Source organism: Hirsutella rhossiliensis (genome assembly GCF_020360975.1).
Source record: "Hirsutella rhossiliensis strain HR02 chromosome Unknown scaffold00003, whole genome shotgun sequence".
NCBI lineage: Eukaryota > Fungi > Ascomycota > Sordariomycetes > Hypocreales > Ophiocordycipitaceae > Hirsutella > Hirsutella rhossiliensis.
The window spans coordinates 3,840,874-3,862,266 of NW_025408669.1; the positions used below are offsets into that span (position 1 = coordinate 3,840,874).

General features: G+C 58.1%; 4 protein-coding genes across 4 annotated transcripts; 3 read left to right on the forward strand and 1 right to left on the reverse strand.

Annotated features, from left to right (window-relative positions):
• Positions 1–109: 109 nt before the first annotated feature.
• Positions 110–2,194, forward strand: HRG_03540 (Mutator-like element transposase; the record flags this gene model as incomplete). Its single annotated transcript, XM_044862011.1, has 1 exon — positions 110–2,194. The coding sequence occupies one exon, from the start codon at positions 110–112 to the stop codon at positions 2,192–2,194; it is 2,085 nt and encodes a 694-aa protein (XP_044723037.1).
• Positions 2,195–3,654: 1,460 nt separating this feature from the next.
• Positions 3,655–16,822, forward strand: HRG_03541 (dynein heavy chain and dynein motor domain-containing protein; the record flags this gene model as incomplete). Its single annotated transcript, XM_044862012.1, has 6 exons — positions 3,655–3,955; positions 4,018–4,184; positions 4,236–10,549; positions 10,604–10,804; positions 10,853–16,322; positions 16,382–16,822. 6 exons carry the CDS (start codon positions 3,655–3,657, stop codon positions 16,820–16,822), a joined length of 12,894 nt encoding a protein of 4,297 aa, XP_044723038.1.
• A 1,915-nt stretch (positions 16,823–18,737) lies between these two features.
• Positions 18,738–19,763, forward strand: HRG_03542 (ATP synthase F0; the record flags this gene model as incomplete). The annotated part of the gene is made up of 4 exons (XM_044862013.1): positions 18,738–18,753; positions 18,814–19,030; positions 19,082–19,484; positions 19,539–19,763. The coding sequence occupies 4 exons, from the start codon at positions 18,738–18,740 to the stop codon at positions 19,761–19,763; spliced, it is 861 nt and encodes a 286-aa protein (XP_044723039.1).
• A 391-nt stretch (positions 19,764–20,154) lies between these two features.
• Positions 20,155–21,020, reverse strand: HRG_03543 (uncharacterized protein; the record flags this gene model as incomplete). The annotated part of the gene is made up of 4 exons (XM_044862014.1): positions 20,155–20,199; positions 20,377–20,454; positions 20,570–20,920; positions 20,976–21,020. 4 exons carry the CDS (start codon positions 21,018–21,020, stop codon positions 20,155–20,157), a joined length of 519 nt encoding a protein of 172 aa, XP_044723040.1.
• Between the last annotated feature and the right edge of the window lie 373 nt (positions 21,021–21,393).

Below are 21,393 nucleotides of genomic sequence, written 5' to 3' on the forward strand. Positions count from 1 at the left end.
GCCCTCCCGCTCCGGCCACGTTGCCGCTGCCCGCCTCCGCGCTGGCATCGTGAGCCGACGCAACCGCTCCTCGTCGCCATCCTGCTTCGGGGCCCCTCACGAGCCAACAATGTCGAGCCTCGGGCCATCCGGGTCCAACGCCCACGCCGGCTTGAACTTCTCCCAGGCCGGCCTCCGCCGCAATGCCGGCTTCGCACCCTCGCACCCGAACCAGCACCAAGCAAACAAGCAGTCGCCCGCCCCCCATGCCGCGTCGCCCTACCAACCCCAGGCCTACGCGCCCCAGCAGCAGCCGCCTCAGGGCGCCTACACGCAGCATCTCTTCGCCGCTCAGGCGCCCGTCAATGCCAACGGTCACCCGTCGTCGCGAACCCCAAACAATCACGTCTCCAATGCCATCAACGTCCAGCGACAGCGCGCCGCGCCCCCGAGGCAGCAGATGCAGCCCCAGCCGAATCCGCCCCCCATGATGTTCCCCAGCGGCATCAACCAGTCTGTTCAACACGACACCATCCTCTCGCACCCGCAGCATCCGCAGCACCCGCAGCACCCGCAGCACCCGCATCCCTCCCACCAGCCTCATCCCGGGCATCCCAACCAGCAGCAGCAGCAACAGCAACAGCAACAGCAGCAGCAGCAGCAGCAGCAGCAGCAGCAGCAGCAGCAACCGCACCAGCAGCAACATCAACACCACGCCCAGCAACAGGCACACCAGCAGCAGCAACAGGCACACCAGGCCCATCAGACGCACCAGGCCCATCAAGCTCACCCGGGGCACCCCGCACACCAGGCCCATCAGGGACACCAAGCTCACCAGGGCCATCAGGGCCACCAGGGACGTCAGTCGCACCAGGGCCATCCTCATACTCAACATCGTAAAACGCCGCAGCCGCTGCCGCAGCAGCAGCAACAGCAACAGCCGCTGCCGCAGCAACAACCACAGCAACCCCAACATCCTCAGCATCCCCAGCACCCCCAGCAGCACCCCCAGCATCAACAACAGCCGCCTCAAGCGCCGCAGCCACAGCAGCACACCCCGCAGCCGCAGCCGCAACAGATGCCCCAAACCCAACCACAGCCACAACAACCGCCTCAGGTGTCGCAGGTCCCCCAGGTGCCGCAAGTACAACAGGTTCAGCAGGGTCAGCAGGCCCAGGCCTCGCCGCAACAGCAGGCCGAGCAGCTCGCGCAGCAGCAAGACGACCCGGCTGCCGACGACATGGACATGGACAGCCACAACGAAGCCGAGCACGACGCCAGCGGGCTGGACGCCAAGCTTCTCAACGACCCGTCGTACGTGCCATCGCAGCCCATGGGTGACATGATGTCGCCGCCCCCCGAGGGCGGGAGCTATCCGACCTTGGAGGCTGTTCAGAAGGCCGTCTTGCGGTACTGCACCTCGGTCGGTTACGCTATTGTCATCGGCCGGTCGAAGAAGACGGTACCCGGCCTGAAAAAGGTGCTTTTCGTCTGCGATCGGGCCGGAAAACCGCCGAGCCGCGTCAGCCCCGAGTTCCGCAAGCGCAAGACGTCGTCCCGAAAATGCGACTGTCCCTTTGGCTTCTTCGCCATCGAGCAACGGACGCAATGGACAATTCGCTACCGTCCCGACCCGGCACACCTGCAGCACAACCACGGCCCGAGCGAGAGCCCGTCGCACCACCCGGCCGCCCGCAAGCTGGACAGCAAGATGGTGGCTGCTGTGAAACAGCTCAAGGAGAATGGTATAACGCCCAAAGATGTTGTCAGCAGTTTGATCCCGGCTGACAATGTTGTAGGTGCTGGCGTGTCCGAGACGCTGCAGATTCTTCAAAACGAGAACCCAGACTGCCACTTGCTCCCGAGAGACATTTACAACGCACGAGCGGCCATTAATCGAAATCCGCAAAAGGTGGCCACGGGTTTGGCAGAGGATCGGCCGGCCATCTATACGAAGCCTCAGCAGACGTCGGAGGATCGCATTCGAGCTGACCTGAGGAGAGAACTGGCCAAGGCGCGCGAGGACCTGAAGAAGATTGAGGACGAAAAGCAAAAGGAAATTGACGAGCTCAAGGCCAAGCTCGAGGAGAAGGAGACACTCATCCAAAAGTTTGAAATGTTCATCGACATTTGCAACCAGCGGGTTATGGTCCAGCGGGAGAGGCTAGCGGGTCCCGACGGCAGCGCGGCGCCGGGAGGAAATCCTGCGGGATGAGCTCCTATGTTGCGCGTCGTGTGCAGAACTCTGTGGCATGAGCACGGTGGACAAAAAAAAAGAAGAAGAGAGTGGTTCAGATTTACGGAAGACGGCGTTGGGAGTTGTGTGGCAAGCATTTGGCCAGACAGATGTTGTACCTTTGAGGTGCCTGAGGTGCCAAGGGCCTCGGAAAGTAAGAAGCGTCCGGGGGAAGTCGGCGGACGGTGGGTGTGCTTGGATCGACGCTTTTTTCTTTGGCTGTTCTTCTCTTCTTGGCCTCGATGACTGCTCGACGGCTTCGAGTTATATTACATCGGCACGTCGGAAATATACTATGTACGCACCCGACTTGGCGGGGACTTTGAGTGTCTATAAGCAGTCTGCGCCGTGGACTATGGGAAGATGTGGAATCGTGCGCCTTGTATACACCCAACACAGCTCTGACTCGAGCAAACAAACAAAAAGGGACCCACGTGTAGCTGGCTCCTTTGGCAGCACACGGCGGCGTGACTTGGAGGCAGCACGACGGACGGAACTTTAAACTTGGTGTTATCAAAACCCACGCCCCCCACGGACGGGAGGCAGTGCTCGCTCGCTCGAATGGGAGCGATGTCGGAGGCGGCGGTTCAAAGGAGACCAAAGGAGACGCCTTCGATATGGCCAGCAGGTAAAACATGGCCTGGGACTCAACCTACCTACTTTCCTGTTGAATACCAGCGCTTCCAAGCCTTGGCGTGGCTGCCGGGACGAAGGGCCGGGGAAATGGTAACTTACCTTACTTATCCACGGATACCTAGTACTGTATAGTACTTAGTGCCCAGCAGTGGGTGTGGCCAATCGAATGTCGGGGGTCGTTTACATAATGTTTGAGCTGACGAACTCTACCCTTCATTTGGACTTCAAGGCTGTACTCAGTACCTGACTTTACGTGTAACACCCGGACGCTCTTCAAGTATCGAGCACTTGACGGGACAGCTTGCCTAACTTCCAGGTTGTGTGTCGCGACAGGGGTGGGGCTTTGGGGCTCTTGGTTGGGCCCGGGGTGTCGCGTCTGTGAATCAAAGTGGACAGCAAGCAAGCAAGCTGTGCGGTCGGTACCTGTATCCGCAGCTGCACCTGCATGTTGTATCTGTACCAAGTAAGTTAGCACCGCGATCCTGGCTTGATGAATGTCCGTCCTCCTACACAAAAGCCAAACCCCATCGACGCTGCCCAGACGAATCTTCATCTGGCCTCACGACGACCGACGCACGACGGCACGACGGCACGACTCATCCGATTCCTCCCCCGCCCCTTCGCCTCTCCTGCAGAGCATCAAGCCAGCTGCCACCCACCCCCTGAATCCGGACGGCCGATCCCATCCCGCGCGCCCTCGTCCTTGCCTGCTCCCTCGCCAGCCAAACGATTTGTCTTCTTCTCCTGCCCGTTGGAAATGACACTTCGTGGGTGATTTCTTCATCTCGCCGCCATCTTCCGACATGGAAGTGTCTTCCTCGCCTGCGCAGGGCCCGGCAGCGGCCAACGGCGTAGCGACGCCTTCGTTCCCGACCATCGAGCCCGAACGCGTCGTCGAGCATCTGGCTGCCGTCTGCCAGATTGCCCTCGGGGCCACGCGGCAGGACCTCGAGCAGCCGGGTAGCTTGCTGCACAAGAGCCGTTACGGCGAGACCGCCTCGCGCTGTACCCGCTTCGCCAACGACGCCCAGAATGTCCTCTACATCCAAAAGGACGTTGCGCCCTCTTCCTCAGCCGTCGTCGAGAACGGCGCTGACTCGGCTGGTTAGTTCCCTTGCTTGTACTTGCTGGACTTTTGCTGACATTGGTGTTTGAACCTCATGCAGCGCCTTCGTCCTTCTCCTACACTCTCTCGACCGAAATCGTCTCGTCGCCCACTACGGTGGCTTCTCTTGTCTTGCTCAAGACGCCGCAGCCTATCGACCCGACTCGACCTCTTACATCTCAGATCTTCATCACTAATCTACCCGGCCCCGCGTCCCTGAATGCTGCTGTTGGGGAACAGGGCGCCTCTCTGTCCCCGTGGGAGGTCCTCCACTCCCAGGTTCACCATGCCTTGGTCCCTTACTTTGATGCCAACACGAGGAGTCAGCAGTTGGCCAACGGCACGAGGGGCCGGGCCGACGTCGATGCCAAGACGGGCATCCCCGTGACAAAGAAGAGGCTCAACGACCTGGAGCTCAGCCTGCTTCATCTCCAGCAGAATGTCGACATCCCTGAAATCTCCCTGACGTTCCACTCGATTGTTCAAAACGCTCTCGACGACGCCGAGGCACACCACTCCAAGCCGTCGATTGATGTCATCCCGGCCAACCTGCTGCAGGACAGCACTTTTCTCAACAGGCTGCAGGCCAACGTGAATACGTGGATCAAGTCCATCCAGGGCATCACCAAAATGACAAAGGACCCTTCCTCCAATGCCAACCAGGAGTTCAGCACGGCGAGCCAAGAGGTCAATTTTTGGCTGTCCATGGAGTTGGCGCTTGAGGGCATCGAGGGGCAGCTGAGGAGCGAAGGTGTCCTTTTGACCCTCGAGATCCTCAAGCATGCCAAGCGGTTCCAAGCCACCGTCAGCTTCACCGCCGACACTGGTCTCAAGGAGGCCATGGAAAAGGTGCAAAAGTACAATCAGCTCATGCGCGACTTTCCTTTGGATGAACTGCTGTCTGCCACGTCGCTGCCCAAGGTCCAGGAGGCCATCTCGCAGATCTTTGGCCACCTGAACAAGAAGCTGCGGATATGCCCCTATCCCATCCGTCGGGCACTTCCTCTAGTGGAGGCCATCTCAGCCGACTTGGACGACGTGCTTCACCGCCTGTTGCCCGGCACCGAGCTCGTGAACCTCGACTACAAACAGTTCCAGGCTCTCATGCGCACCTGCGACGGCATCTTCAGGACGTGGGAAGACAACCTCAAGGAGTTCACCAATGTCGCCCGCGAAGTCACTCGCCGCAGAAACGAAAAGTTCATCCCCATCAAGATCAACAAGAAGCACTCGGAACTCGAGTCGCGAATCAAATACGTCGGGACCTTTCGTGACAACCACGAACAGCTCCAGCGGACCATTGTCAACGTGCTGGGACCCCGGGCCACCCTCTCGGGCGCGGCCGACGCCGCCGGCACCAATGGCGCTGTCATGGAAGAAATGGGTGATGTCGACGCCGTGGAAGAAGTGAAGCAGGCCTGGGAATCGCTGCAGAACGTCGACCTCCTCGACGTCACTGACCAGGGCAAGGAGCGGTGGGTTCGAGCTGAGAACCTTTACAACGAACGCACCACGCGGGTGGAAAACTCCATCATTGCTCGACTGAGAGACCGCCTCGCCACGGCCAAGACTGCCAACGAAATGTTTCGCGTCTTCTCCAAGTTCAACGCCCTGTTTGTGCGGCCCAAGATCCGCGGCGCCATCCAGGAGTACCAGAACCAGCTGATGGACCACGTCAAGCAAGCCATCAACGGCTTGCACGAGCGCTTCAAGCAGCAGTATGGACACTCGGAGACACACGCCATGGCCCAGCTCCGCGACCTGCCGCCCGTTTCCGGCGCCATCATCTGGGCGCGTCAGATCGAGTTCCAGCTCGATGGGTACATGCGAAAGGTCGAAGCGGTGCTTGGCCCGGACTGGCATCTGCACGCCGAGGGCCACAAGCTGCAGGAGGAGAGCGACCTTTTCAAGCACAAGCTCGACACCGCTCGCATCTACGAGGCGTGGCTGTCTGATGTGAGCCGGCGGAAAATCTCCATCGCCGGCCAGCTCTTTGACATTGCTCGGGTGAGGTCTGCAGGCGGCATCCTCGAGCTGGCAGTCAACTTTGACCCTCAGGTCATCACCTTGTTCAAGGAGACTCGCAATCTCATGTGGCAGTCCTACTCCGTCCCCCACGCCGTGACGACCGTGTCCAAAGACGCCAAGCGGGTGTACCCCTACGCCGTCAGCCTGATGGAGAGCGTCAGGACCTTGTCCCAAACCCTGCGGCAGGTCTCCGGCATGGGTGAAGAGTCCGTCCTGCTCAACGGCTACCGCAACGAGGTGTACAGGTTGATTGGCGAGGGCGTGCCCTTGCGATGGGAGTCGTTTGTCAACTCGCACGAACTCTTCTATGCCGACCAGAGGCAGGCCCGGCCGATTTTGCCCGGCGGCACCGAGTTCAGCCTGTCCAAGAGCACGGAGAGCAAGCACGGCATGTTCATCCGAGGCTTTGCTGCCGCCGTCTCCGTGCTCCAGAGCAAGGCCATGTCGTTGATCCACATCCACGCGACGGTGGAGCAGGCGCTCAAAGAGCTCAGCACCTGCCCCTACGATGCCTCGGCGTTCCAGTCACGCCTCAACACCATTCAGTCTGCCGTCGACCAGCTGAACCTTGAGCAATACGTCAACCTCGACTTCTGGGTCCGGGAGCTGAACCAGAAAATTCAGGCCATCCTACTCGAGCGCCTGCACGGCGCGGTCCAGACTTGGATTGCTGCCTTTGAAGACGACATGCTGGATGACGGGCGGCGCAAGAAGCCTGCTGAGGAGGAGAGCAAGCCTGACGGGCCGACGATGAAGCGGCTGGTTCTTGAGCTGGCCATGCGAAACCAGGTCATCTACCTGGACCCTCCCCTGGAGTACGCAAGAGCGAGTTGGTTTCTGCACCTTCACGACTGGCTTGGCATTGTCTGCAATCTGCGCAAAATCAAGGCTGCGAGATATCAGATGAGCCTCAGCACGTCCGCCAACGACGAGCCGCGCTTCACTGATCTGCCCACCGACTGTGCGAGCATGCTTCGTCGGGTGTACGTGTCCGTGGAGAAGAAGCTGCAGGAAGTTAGCGCGTACGTCGACAAATGGCTTCAGTTCCAGTCTCTCTGGGATCTGCAGTCGGAGCAGGTATACGACATGCTTGGTGACCATCTCCCGCGGTGGCTCGAGTGTCTGCAGGACATTCGCAAGGTCCGCACCACATTTGACACCCAAGAGGTCAGCCGCTCGTTTGGACACATCACCGTCGATTACGACCAGGTCCAGACCAAAGTCAATGCCAAGTACGACCAGTGGCAGCATGAGATCTTGATCAAGTTCGCCAGCCGACTGGGGAACCGCATGCGAGATGTTCATGCCGAGATCGAAAAGGCACGCAAGCACCTCGAGGGCCAGAGCTCTGACACGTCGTCGACGGCGCAGGCCGTCCAGTTCATCACGGCTGTGCAGAGCTGCAAGCGCAACGTCAAGCTCTGGGCGCCAGAGATTGACATGTTTCGCCAGGGGCAGTCGACGCTCGTGCGGCAGCGCTATCACTTCCCAAGCGATTGGCTCCACATCGAACAAATTGACAGCCAGTGGGAGGCTCTCAAGGAAATTCTCGAGAAGAAGTCGAGAATCATGGAAGAGCAGTCGGACGCTATGCGAGCCAACATAACCGCCCAGGACAAGCTGGTCAATGAGCGAATTGCAGTGACCATTTCTCAATGGAACGAAGAGAAGCCAGTGTCTGGAACCATTCAACCCGATGCTGCCTCGGCTACCTTGAACTCCTTTGAGACCCGCATCGCCAGCCTTCAGGATGATTTTTTGCAGGTCGTCAAGGCCAAGGAGGCCCTGGACATTCCCGCCTCCCAGGACAGCTCCTTGGAAGCGACGCTTGAAGAGGTCCGGGACTTTCAATCCGTCTGGTCCAATCTCTCGACCATCTGGGCGAGCTTGAACGAGACGCGTGACGTATTGTGGACCGCCGTTCAGCCGCGCAAGGTTCGATCCAAGGTGGACGACCTCATCAAGAGCACCAAGGAGATGCCCAGCCGGATGAGACAGTATGCCGCCTTTGAGCACGTCCAGGGCATTCTCCGTGGGTTCCTCAAGGTCAACCCCATTCTGTCAGATCTCAAGTCAGATGCCATCCGCGAGCGGCACTGGCACAAGATTTACAAGCAAATAAAGCCCCAGAAGCGCTTCTCCCCCAGCTCCATGACGCTTGGCGATGTATGGGACCTCAACCTGGTTGCGACCGAGGCCATTGTCAAGGATATCATTGCTCAGGCACAAGGCGAAATGGCCCTCGAGGAATTCATCAAGCAGGTCCGCGAGACGTGGCAGAACTATGCTCTGGAAATGGTCAACTATCAGAACAAATGTCGCCTCATCCGCGGCTGGGACGATCTGTTTGCCAAATGCAGCGAAAACCTGAACTCGCTGCAAGCCATGAAGCACTCTCCGTACTACAAGGAGTTTGAGGAAGAAGCCGTGGCATGGGAGGACAAGCTGAACCGCGTCCACGTCCTGTTTGACGTATGGATCGACGTTCAGCGCCAGTGGGTCTATCTTGAGGGCGTCTTCACCGGCAACGCGGACATCAAGCACCTACTTCCCATCGAGTCCGGCCGGTTCCAGAACATCAACAGCGAGTTCTTGGCCGTCATGAAAAAGGCCAACAAGACGCCATACGTCCTGGACGTACTCAACATTCCCAACGCGCAAAAGTCGCTTGAGCGCTTGGCAGAAATGCTCAACAAGATCCAGAAGGCCTTGGGCGAGTACTTGGAAAAGGAGAGGGTCTCTTTCCCCCGCTTCTATTTTGTTGGCGACGAGGATCTCCTGGAGATGATTGGCAACAGCAACGACACTCTGCGCATTGCCAAGCACTTCAAAAAGATGTTTGCTGGTCTGTGCGGCCTCGTGATGGACGACGAGTCCGTCATCTCCGGCTTCACCTCCAAGGAGGGCGAGGTTGTGACTCTGAAGAAGGAAATTTCCCTTGCCAAGACGCCGAGAATCAACGACTGGCTTGCGCTTCTTGAGGGAGGGATGAAGGCCACGCTCGCGGAATTGCTGGCCGAGGCTGTGGATCGGTACACGCCCCTGTTCGAGTCTCAAGCGGTCGACGGCGACGCACTGAAGCAGTTCATGGAGGAGTTTCCCAGCCAGATTGTCGTCTTGGCCACCCAGGCAGTATGGACGACGGCTGTGGACAAGTCGCTGGCCGCAGGTGGCCAGTCGTTGCAGACTTTGTTCGAGCGGGAGGTCGAGGTGCTGCGCGTCCTTGCAGACACCGTGTTGGGTGATTTGGAAGTCATTCTGCGGAAAAAGTGCGAGCAGATGATCACGGAATGCGTACATCAGCGCGATGCCATCGGGAAGCTCATCGGCGCCGGCGCTGACTCTCCCAGTCACTACCTCTGGCTACTCCAAATGCGATACATCTACTTGCCCGAGGGAAACTTCCTCGACCGCCTGCAAGTCCGAATGGCCAATGCCAAGCTCAACTACGGCTTCGAGTACCTGGGCGTTCCGGAACGTCTCGTCCGAACCCCTCTCACCGACCGGTGCTTCCTCACCCTCACGCAGGCCCTCTGCCAGCGCCTTGGAGGTTCACCCTATGGACCGGCCGGAACCGGCAAAACGGAATCGGTCAAGGCCCTGGGCGTTCAACTTGGCAGGTTCACTCTCGTCTTTTGCTGCGACGACACCTTCGACTTCCAGGCCATGGGCCGCATTTTCCTCGGAATTTGCCAGGTCGGTGCTTGGGGCTGTTTCGACGAGTTTAATCGTCTCGAGGAAAGGATCTTGTCGGCCGTCTCGCAGCAGATTCAAAACATTCAGCTTGGCCTCAAGCAGGGCGCAGAGGAGAGCACGTCCCAGATTGAGCTGGTTGGCCGCCAGCTGAGCGTGAACGAGAACACCGGCATCTTCATCACCATGAATCCGGGCTATGCCGGCCGCTCCAACCTGCCCGATAACCTGAAGAAGCTCTTCCGAAGCGTGGCCATGTCGAAGCCTGACAAAGAGCTCATTGCCGAAGTCATGCTCTACTCGCAGGGGTTCAACCAAGCAAAAGAGCTCTCCAAGCAAACGGTCCCCTTCTTTGACCAGTGCTCCAGCGAGCTCTCCAAGCAGGCACACTACGACTTCGGTCTCCGGGCCTTAAAAAGCGTCTTGGTCAGCTCGGGGGGTCTCAAGCGTGCTCGCCTTACCGATGGGAACCTAGGTGGCGCCGAAGAGGTCGTTGAACCTGAAATCATTGTGCAGAGCATCCGGGAGACTATCGCTCCCAAGCTGATCAAGTCGGATGTCGAGATCATGACGACCATTGAGGGGCAGTGCTTCCCCGGCGTTCGATACGTGCCGGCAAACCTTCAAGCACTGGAGGAGGCCATCCGCGGCCTCGCCGCCGAGCGCCACCTAGTTGTCACCGACACCTGGATGACCAAGGTCCTGCAGCTGTACCAGATCCAGAATATTCACCACGGTGTGATGATGGTGGGAAACTCGGGCAGCGGCAAGTCTGCCGCCTGGAGACTTTTGCTCGACGCGCTGCAAAAGGTCGAGGCCATCGAGGGCGTATCCCATGTGATTGACTCCAAAGTCATGTCCAAGGAGGCCTTGTATGGTAGCCTCGACTCTACCACCCGCGAGTGGACCGACGGTCTCTTCACAAGCATTCTTCGGAAGATTGTCGACAACCTCCGCGGCGAAGACTCGAAGAGGCATTGGATCGTCTTCGATGGCGACGTTGATCCCGAATGGGTGGAGAACTTGAACAGCGTGCTTGATGACAATAAGCTGCTGACGCTTCCCAACGGCGAGCGTCTCAACCTGCCAGCCAATGTCCGGATCATGTTTGAGGTCGAGACGCTAAAGTACGCAACCCTCGCCACCGTCAGTCGATGCGGCATGGTCTGGTTTAGCGAGGACACCGTCACGCCGAGCATGATGGTCGCCAACTACCTCGAGACCCTGAGCAAGGTTCCCTTTGAGGACTTGGACGAAGACAGCGTTGCGACGGGACAAACTCCAGCCAAGATCCTGGCCGTCCAGGACCAAGTTGCCGAGCTGCTGAAAGTGTACTTGACTTCGGATGACTTCATCTTCCAGGCCTTGGAACGTGCCCAACGCTACAACCACATCATGGAGTTTACCATCGCCCGTGTCCTGACGACGCTCTTTTCGCTGCTGAACAAGGCCGTTCGAGACGTCATCGAGTACAACGGCCAGCACTCTGACTTCCCCTTGGATCCCGACCAAGTTGAGGCCTTTGTGCCCAAGAAGCTTTTGCTCGCTCTGGTCTGGGCACTCACCGGAGATTGTCCTCTGACGGATCGCAAGGCTTTTGGGGATGACATATGCGCCCTTGCCAGCTTCGGATCCCCCCCCTTGGATGGCGTCAGCTCGCTGATTGACTTTGACGTGAGCCTGCCCAAGGCCGAATGGACTCCTTGGCAAAACCAGGTGCCGAGCATCGAGGTCAACACCCACTCCATCATCCAGACGGACGTGGTCATTCCCACACTAGACACTGTTCGTCACGAAGATGTGCTGTACTCGTGGCTGGCCGAGCACAAGCCACTCCTACTTTGCGGTCCGCCAGGTTCGGGTAAAACAATGACACTGTTTAGCGCTCTCCGTAAGCTCCCGAACATGGAGGTCGTGGGCCTCAACTTTTCCAGCGCGACCACGCCAGACCTCCTGATCAAGACGTTTGAGCAGTACTGTGAGTACAAAAAGACGCTCAACGGTGTCATGCTGTCGCCCACGCAGATTGGCCGCTGGCTCGTCGTCTTTTGTGATGAAATCAACCTGCCGGCTCCTGATCACTATGGAACACAGCGGGCCATTTCCTTTTTGCGGCAGCTCGTCGAGCACAATGGATTCTGGCGCACATCTGACAAGTCGTGGGTTACTCTGGACCGCATCCAGTTCGTCGGGGCTTGCAACCCGCCCACGGATTCCGGACGCACGCCCTTGGGCGCGAGATTTCTCCGCCACGCGCCTCTCGTCATGGTTGACTATCCCGGAGAGCTGTCCCTCAAGCAGATATATGGCACGTTTAATTCGGCGGTTCTCAAGATCATTCCATCCCTCCGTGGCTACGCCGAGCCGCTCACAAACGCAATGGTTCAGTTCTATCTCGAGTCGCAGCAAAGGTTTACCCCCAAGATTCAGCCTCACTACGTCTACAGTCCTCGCGAGCTTACCCGCTGGGTCCGGGGCCTGTATGAAGCGATCAAGCCACTCGAGGCTCTGTCCGTCGAGGGCCTGATCCGCATTTGGGCCCACGAGGCCCTACGACTTTTCCAGGATCGTCTGGTTGCCGAGGAGGAGCGGACATGGACCGACGAGGCAGTGCGGCGAATCGCCTTGGAGTTCTTCCCCACCATTGACGAGGAGAAGGCTCTGGGAGGCCCCATCCTTTTCTCGAACTGGCTGTCCAAGAATTACGTCCCTGTCGACCGTGAGCAGTTGAGAGAATTCGTCAAGGCCAGACTCAAAACGTTCTGTGAAGAGGAGGTGGACGTGCCTCTGATTCTCTTTAACGATGTCCTGGAGCACGTGCTCCGCATTGACCGTGTCTTCAGACAGCCCCAGGGCCATCTGATCCTGATTGGTGTCAGTGGCAGCGGCAAGACGACGCTTTCTCGATTCGTTGCTTGGATGAACGGCCTCAAGGTGTTCCAGATCAAGGTCCACGGCAAGTACTCGGGCGAAGACTTTGACGAGGACCTGCGCGACGTTCTCCGTCGCTGCGGCTGCAAGGGAGAGAAGATTTGCTTCATCATGGACGAGGCCAACGTCCTCGACTCTGGCTTCCTGGAGCGCATGAACACGCTGCTCGCCAACGCCGAGGTGCCCGGCCTTTTTGAGGGCGACGACTATGCTGCCCTGATGACTGCCTGCAAAGAGGGCGCGCAACGGCAAAACCTGCATCTTGACTCCCCGGAGGAGCTGTACAAGTGGTTCACACAACAGATTGTCAATAACCTCCACGTTGTATTCACCATGAACCCACCGGAGGGCGGGTTGTCTTCCAAGGCCGCCACTAGCCCGGCCTTGTTCAACCGATGCGTGCTGAATTGGTTCGGCGACTGGTCGGACCAGGCCTTGTTCCAAGTCGGACACGAACTCACCTACTCCGTCGACCTGGACCGAAGCAGCTTTGCGGCACCCGACACGATCCCTGTCGCCTATCGCGGCCTCAACCTGCCGCCGACGCACCGCGAGGCCGTCATCAACTCGATGGTGTACATCCACTACTCGCTCCAGCGTTACAACGAGAAGCTGTACAGGCAGCAGAAAAAAGTGACTTTCCTGACGCCCCGCCACTTCTTGGACTTTGTGGGGCAGTACGTCAAGCTGTACAATGAGAAGCGCGAAGATCTCGAGGAGCAACAGCGACACTTGAACGTTGGTCTCGAGAAACTGAGGGACACAGTGGACAAGGTCCGCGACCTTCGAGCCAGCCTTGCAGAGAAGAAGACGCAGCTCGAGCAAAAAGACAACGAGGCGAACGAGAAGCTCAAGCGTATGGTGGCCGACCAGAGAGAGGCGGAGCAGAGAAAGAACACGTCCTTGGAGATTCAGGCGGCGCTGGAGAAGCAGGAAGCCGAGGTGGCGATGCGGAGGAATGTGGTGCTGGAGGACCTCGACAAGGCGGAGCCGGCCGTCGAAGAGGCCAAGGCCAGCGTCAGCAACATCAAACGACAGCACCTGACCGAAGTTCGGTCCATGGGCAACCCGCCGCAGGGCGTGAGGCTGGCGCTCGACGCGGTCTGCACCTTGCTCGGCCACAGGATAAACGACTGGAAAGCGGTCCAGGCCGTCGTCCGCAGGGATGACTTTATTGCCAGCATCATCATGTTCGACAATGCCAAGCAAATGACGCGGGCACTGAGGATCAAGATGCGCAACGAGTTCCTGTCAAACCCCGAGTTCACGTTTGAAAAGGTCAACAGGGCCTCCAAGGCCTGCGGGCCCCTCGTGCAATGGGTGGCTGCCCAGGTCAACTACTCGGACATACTCGACCGCGTTGGCCCGCTCAAAGAGGAAGTGACGCAGCTCGAGGAGCAGGCGCTCCAGACCAAGGCCGAGGCTAAGGCCGTGGAGAACAACATTGCAGAGCTCGAGTCCAGCATCGACACGTACAAGACCGAATACGCCGCACTCGTCAGCGAGACGCAGGCGATCAAGGCCGAGATGTCCAAGGTCCAGTTCAAGGTCGACCGCAGCGTACGCCTGCTCGACAGCCTGTCGTCGGAAAGAACGCGCTGGGAGGAGGGAAGCAAGTCGTTTGAGACGCAGATTAGTACGCTCGTGGGTGATGTTCTTGTTGCCGCTGCTTTTTTGGCGTACAGCGGTCTCTACGATCAGACCTTTCGAAAGTCCATGATGGACGACTGGTGCCATCAGCTCCACCTCTCCGGCATCCAGTACAAGTCCCCGAACCCGGTTACCGAGTATCTGTCGAGCGCGGACGAACGGCTCAGCTGGCAAGAAAACACGCTGCCAGTGGACGACCTGTGCACCGAAAACGCCATCGTTCTCAAGCGCTTCAACCGCTACCCGCTCATCATCGACCCGTCCGGGCGAGTGACGGAGTTCTTGCAGAAGGAGTGCAAAGACCGCCGACTCACGGTCACAAGCTTCTTGGATGACAACTTTACCAAGCAACTCGAGAGCTCGTTGCGGTTCGGCAACCCGATTCTCATCCAAGACGCTGAGCACCTGGATCCAATCCTCAACCACGTCTTGAACAAGGAGTATCAGCGAACCGGCGGCCGCGTCCTGATCCAACTGGGCAAGCAGGAAATTGACTTTTCACCGTCGTTCAAGCTCTACCTGTCCACGCGGGACCCGTCTGCGCAGTTTGCGCCGGACATTTGCAGCCGAACGACATTTGTCAACTTTACAGTCACCAAGAGCAGTCTTCAGACGCAGTCGCTCAACGACGTGCTCAAGTCGGAGCGTCCCGACGTCGACGAACGCCGGACCAACCTCATCAAGCTCCAGGGCGAGTTCAAGGTTCACCTGCGTCAGCTGGAGAAGCAGCTCCTGCTGGCTCTCAACGAGTCCCGAGGCAACATTCTCGACGACGACAACGTGATTGAGACGCTCGAGACGCTCAAGACAGAGGCGGCCGAGATCTCGGCGAAGATGAGCAACACGGAGGGCGTCATGGCCGAGGTGGAGGAAATCACCCGGCAGTACGGCGTCATTGCCAACTCGTGCAGCGCCGTCTTTGCCGTGCTGGATCAGTTGCACTTCCTCAACCACTTCTATCAGTTCTCGCTGCAGTACTTTCTCGATATCTTTCAATCGGTGCTGCACGGGAACAAGAACCTGGCCAGCGAGACCAATCACAACGTGCGCCGGGACATAATCGTCAAGGACCTCTTTGCCAACACGTTTAAGCGGACGGCCCTCGGTTTGCTGCAAAAGGACCGAATCACGCTGGCAATGCTCCTCGCGCAGGCGTCGCCGTACAAGATGGACAAGTCCCTGATTGACGTCGTGCTCGATACCCGAGTCGAGGGCAGGGACTTGTCGTCGGATCCCGACGCCAAGGACGAGGCCTTTGCCCAGGCCAGGAAGATTGGCATACTCAAGGAGAAGCTTGACGACGTGCCGGCGAGCGAGTGGGACAAGTTCCTGACGGAAGAGCTGGCCGAGGCCAGCGTCCCCAGGGTCTGGGACGATAGCACCGGGCTAATTGACGAGGCGCTCGTGTCTCTACTCCTGGTCAAGTTGTTCCGCATCGACCGGTTCGTGCCCGCGGCGGAGCGATTCGTCAGTCGAGTGTTTGGCGGGGAGATGTTTGAATACGTCGAGGACCTAAAGGAGACGGTCAGCCAGGTCTCGGCGACGCTGCCCATCGCGCTCGTATCCAGCCCGGGCTTTGACGCCAGCTACAAGGTCGACAGCCTGGTAGAGAGAATGGGTGTCAGATGCACAAACATTGCCATGGGGTCCAATGAGGGCCTGGCGAGCGCCGACAAGGCCATCAGCAACGCGGCGCAGACGGGCTCGTGGGTCCTGGTCAAGAACGTCCACCTGGCGCCGACCTGGCTCCAGAGCCTGGAGAAGCGCATGGAGGCACTCAGCCCGCAAGCAGATTTCCGCCTGTTCCTGTCCATGGAGTCGAGCCCCAAGATCCCGGTCAACCTGATCCGGGCATCCCGCGTCCTCATTTACGAGCAGCCAGCGGGCGTGAGGGCCAACATGAAGGACTCGATGTCGTCGCTGTCGACGCGGGCGGCGAAGAGTCCTGTGGAGAGGGCGAGGCTGTACCTGCTCATCTCGTTCCTGCATGCTGTGGCCCAGGAGCGGCTGCGGTACGCGCCCAGGCTGGGGTGGAAGGGCTTCTGGGAGTTCAATGACAGCGACGTAAGTCAGGCGATGGGAGTGTTGGGAAGCTATGGACATGAAGCTAACCTTGGACGCAGTACGAATGCTCGGCGTTTATTGTCGACACGTGGCTGGAAAGCGTGGCGGGTAACCGAACCAACATTGCGCCGCAGAACATTCCGTGGGACATGATACGCTACCTGGTGACGGAGACGTACGGCGGCAAGATTGACGACGAGGGCGACTTCAGGCTCCTCGGGCAGCTGGTGACGTCGCTGCTGACGCCGGCGGCCTACGAAGTGGACCACAAGCTCGTCGACGGGCCGGAGGGCGGACTGCTGGTCCCGTCGGGAACCAGCCTGCAAGAGTTTACGGCGTGGATCCACCAGCTGCCGGAGCGGGAGCCGCCGACGTACCTGGGGCTGCCGGCCAACGCGGAGAAGCTGTTGCTGGTTGGGCTGGGGCGTAGCCTGATTGAGGACCTGGGCAGGGTGACGGAGCTGCTCGACCAAGGAGAGCAGCTGGTGACGGAGTCGTGAAGCGGCGTGACAAAGTGCGGTGCTAGTATTTGATGGGGCTTTGCCATGCCAGCTCTTGTTTTCCTTCTTGGGCCTGATTAATCGTGCTTTTGTATGGGGCGTCTGGTGAGGGAGGGCCGGGGAGAGACGACGGGACTGCAGTGATACCCCGAGGACGAAGCAGTCCTGGCCTTGTTCGCATCAGTTGTAGGGTGAAGGTTATTGAGAAGACTGAATTGATGGGATTTTAAGACGTGCGGGTGCGGGAGACTTTGCAGAGGGGGGGCTGGCTGGTATAACTGGGCGATTCATATGGCTTAAAGCAATAGGTGCTAATTAGTATGTGAAGTCTAAGCAACTTGAGGTGAAAGGGGAAGAAGAAAGGGTGGCAACCAAGTCGGATGTCCGTTCCGTAGTGGGTGTGAAGATGGGTGTGAAGATGGCTTTGACGACGATGGACGTTGGAAGAAGGAGGGATCAGTGAGGGCCGAGACTTGGTCGGGTTGACGCTCTGCCAAGTGCATGTGTATCTCCGGGTCTGCCAACTTGGGGGCTACTGTAACTTACAGGGAGAGCGAGGATTGCTTGACTTGGGCTGTACCAAATACCGTACAGTACACACTAATAACTGTATATACCTACAGTGTCTAAGGTATGTATGCGCGCGTATGCATATGCATGGGCGAATACAGGTTCCATGGTGGAGGGAGGAGGGTCAGGTGGTTTTGCAACGCGTCTGTGCTGTACAGTATTAATTACCCAAGGTACTCCTACCTATGGCGATGACGTTGGCAAGTTTCTGGTACGTACAACACCTACTGTTGGTAGGCAGTCTGCAACGGTCGTCGTCGTCAAAGGCGGAGGAAATGGTCCTCGGTGATGGCTGGGCCAAGGGGAGCTGCGTCACGGGCAGTCAGTCAGCTGCTGGCCCTCGCACGGTGCGTGCACCTTGCCGGGTGGTTCCCCGCGCAGAGCGCCTGCCAAGGTTCATGGCTCCTTTTTTTTTTCCATGGCCCATTCTCATGCTGTCTACTCCGGATGGCGGTATTGATGAATTGTTTGTCTCAAGGTGCGGGCGCGTATGTTCCAATAAGGAATAGGGCAGAGTGCTGTACCTACACGCGGATTCTGGCCGCCAACGTGCTCTAATTAGCGGGAGGCGGGGAAGCGGAGGGGGTGTTGCGGGTGCTGGCGCGGGGGGTGGGGAAAGGGGGGAGGGGGGTTGGTGCACTAAGCGAACGCACTGCAGAAGCTGCCACACAAGACAGCCACATACATGCACTGTAGAAGTTGCCACACAAGACAGCCACATGCACTGTAGAAGCTGCCACACACGAGACAGCCACGGCGTGTGACGGCAGAGGGCCAAAACAAAAGGAACCAGGCCACCACCACCACCACTATTCTTGTCTTTACTGGCCCACCCCCCCTGCTCTTCTCACTCAACCCCCTCTTTGCCTCTTTGAACCACCATCATCGTCACCCTCGTGCAGGGTGGCGTCTTCTCTCCTGTTGGCCTGTCTCATCATGCTCTTCCCCGCCGCTGCTGTGGGTGGTGGTACTTGTACTGTGCCGGGAATGACTACATGAAAACATGTACCGTCGGTGCCGCGTCGGCCCCTGTGTGCCACCAACCACCCGCGCCAGGATACCTTGGCAGAGGTACCTCTTCTCTACCTCGCACGCTGACGTATATATGATACTGTGCCTTTCTACGCTCAAAACTCATGCCCTTCCCCTCTCCTCTCCTTTCTCCCGCCTCTCCCTCTCTTCCCCTCTCCGCTGCTACTGTACAGCCCGCCGTCGACAGGAAAATCATCTCGCCCCGGCTCCCAGCTGTTTTGACCTACTCCTTTTGCTTTGGCTTCCACCGGCCTTGATCTCTCCCTCCAACCGACATCCACGCCCCTAGCGGAGGGCAAAGTCATCGGCCAAGATGGCGTGGCAAGATTGTACGTCGCCTCCAAGGCTTTGCTTCTCACATGTTCACACCACTAACAATAATTCATCAGACAACCCCTTTATTAAGCGCGAGACGCACACCTCCAGCTCCATCCTCACCTACAAGGTCCTCACCCTCCTCTCCTGGCTCCTCTCTGTCGTCGTCTCCGTCTATTACACCGTCCACGAGCCTCACGATGGCTTCAACATCCGCAACCGCGTCTGGGACCAAAACTACCTCTACCCAAGCGCCTTTACCATGAACCACGTCCTCGCAGACATTTACTGGTCCGTCGTCCTCTCGCCGAGCTCACGACTTCTCCGCTGACCGATATATAGGATTGGCCTCTTCATCCTGCAAATCGGTTATATTGCCCACCTCTTCTCGAGCAATGCCGACCGTGCCTATGCCGCCGCCAGTGTCGGCAGCCACTTCATCCTCAACAATCTCTTCCACTTTGCCTTTATCATGCTCTTCGTCCGCTCCCACTTCCACTGGGCCGAGCTCATCCTCGTTCTCAACTTCATCAACCTCTCCTCGCTCTATTTCCGCCACAACGCCTACCCGCGCTTCATTCACGCCCCGGCCGTCTCCGGACCTCTGGCCTGGACCTTTGTCGCCATCTACTGGAACGGCGCCATCATGGTACCCCACCAACACAACCTTGTTGCCCGCGTCTTTGGCAACATTTTCATCTGGTCTATCCTGGCCTATGGCTCCTTTTTCATCGTCGCCTACAAGGTACGCTCTCCCTGTCTCTTTCTCTCATGATATTCTCGTATTAACCTCTCGCAGGACTATACCATGGGGTTCGCCCTCAGCATCCTCTCTGCCGCCATTGGCGTCGCCCAGTTCCAGCGCCAGATCATTGCCCTGCAGTGGATCTTTGCTTTTGTCATCATGGCCCTACTCTTCGTCATGACCCTCGCCATTGCCCTGCCCACCTGGGCTGGACGTGACCTCAAGTGGAGGCGCAACCCGCCCGCCGACCAGGAGCGCGCTCCACTGCTCAACGACTAAAGGAGACGAGGTGTTCCGCAAGAACCAGCGCTTGTGTCTTTGGGCATTGCGTGCTGGTGTGAAATCCCCCACTCATGTATATGGATCTCGGTTTCCATTCTCACTGGCGAGGGCCTATTTTGATTGCGAGAGGACCATCATGATCATGCTGCACTAAAGAACGCAAGTACTCTCGTCTACACCTGTGCGGGCAACTTGACTGCAAGATTATGTCGGACTTGGTTGATTGGAGGGGAAAACCCATTGAAGGCGTTGTCTTCGACCTAAGGGGAGCCAGGGAACGGGATACGAGGTTGCTTGCCAAGCTTTGTTGGCGGAACCTGGAAGGACTTGGGATGGCTGCTCGCTTGGGCAGCCTGTGTCGTAATGAAGCGGTACATTGCAATTTGATTTACACGCGGTTGTACCTGATGGCTGAATGGACGCTGTCCAGCTCCTGTTTGTCTTTTGCTTTGATTCGCGAACGCTCGGTCGCCGAGCTACTGCCACCGCCTGCTTGATGTGTACTCACCCAGCCGTCAAATTAACAGCTTTCCCTTCTCACAATGACGCTCCAATTTGCAGGGTGGTATGCTTGACCAACGACGGGTGGTTGGAGCCGCCAATTACTTACCCGAAGGCACGTCTCCAAAACATGGCGAGCGCCGTCGGCAATGCTCCCAAACGAATCAAGCGTCTTTGGCTTCGAGTCCTATGTCAACGGGTTAGCAGTTGCTTAAGGGGCGTCGGCCCAAGGAGTCGAATGATGAGCAGCGGGCACTTGCATGGTTACACCACCAGATGGCACTGTCGAGTGAGCAGCTGACTCTGCCGCAGTTTCCTGGGCCGGCCTCGTTGGTTGGACGGCCCTGGACACCCGAGAGATAGCGAATTCCGTTATCAATGAATGCCGGGTTGGCACCAAACCAGCCATGGGGGTTATCGCAGGTAACGGAGAAGTCGGTTCGTTTGTTAGACCCGTGGCTCTCGATGCGGTTGTCCGTAGAGTTGTTGCCCGTGTACTTGGCAGCCCAGTTGGGATTCAACTGTGTAGCACGCTTCTGGACGTCATGGACGGTGCCAGTCAGGGTTACCAGAGGGCCACCGGGGACAGCTCGGACCTGGCATCCGGGGAGGAAGGCGACGTAGGCTGGGATCGGGGCCATGAGAGCAAAGGCCTTGGAGCAGCGTGAGCGTTTTGTTCGTTCCTAATCTCGAGGTATCACGACTGACCTGCTTGCACAGAGCCAAGAGGAAGAAAGCCTGGAGGCGAGCCATTGCAAGAGAAGCCTTTTGATTTCGGGACAGTTCGGTAGGGAGGGCAACACTTGAACAAGCGACGTCTGTCGGTTAGTATAACGCAAGTGTTAATTTTCCGGCCAGAGAGGCAAGGGGGAAAGGAAGGAATCTCACACAAGGCCGTCTTTTTCTGCTCAACGTCGTGTTTTTACGTTTCGTGGCTGGCTCTTTTATGCGCTTGGGGGGAGCTTGTTTCCGCCAAACAGACAAGCAAAAAGCCTGTTGCCATGGACTAGCGCGAGAGAAATATGCATGATGCTATTATATGTTTTGGCCGAGTATTCGTGAGTCGGGTGGTTTTTGAGCAAGTTGGTGTGGACCCCTTGCTCGACGGCATATCATGTCCAAGGCT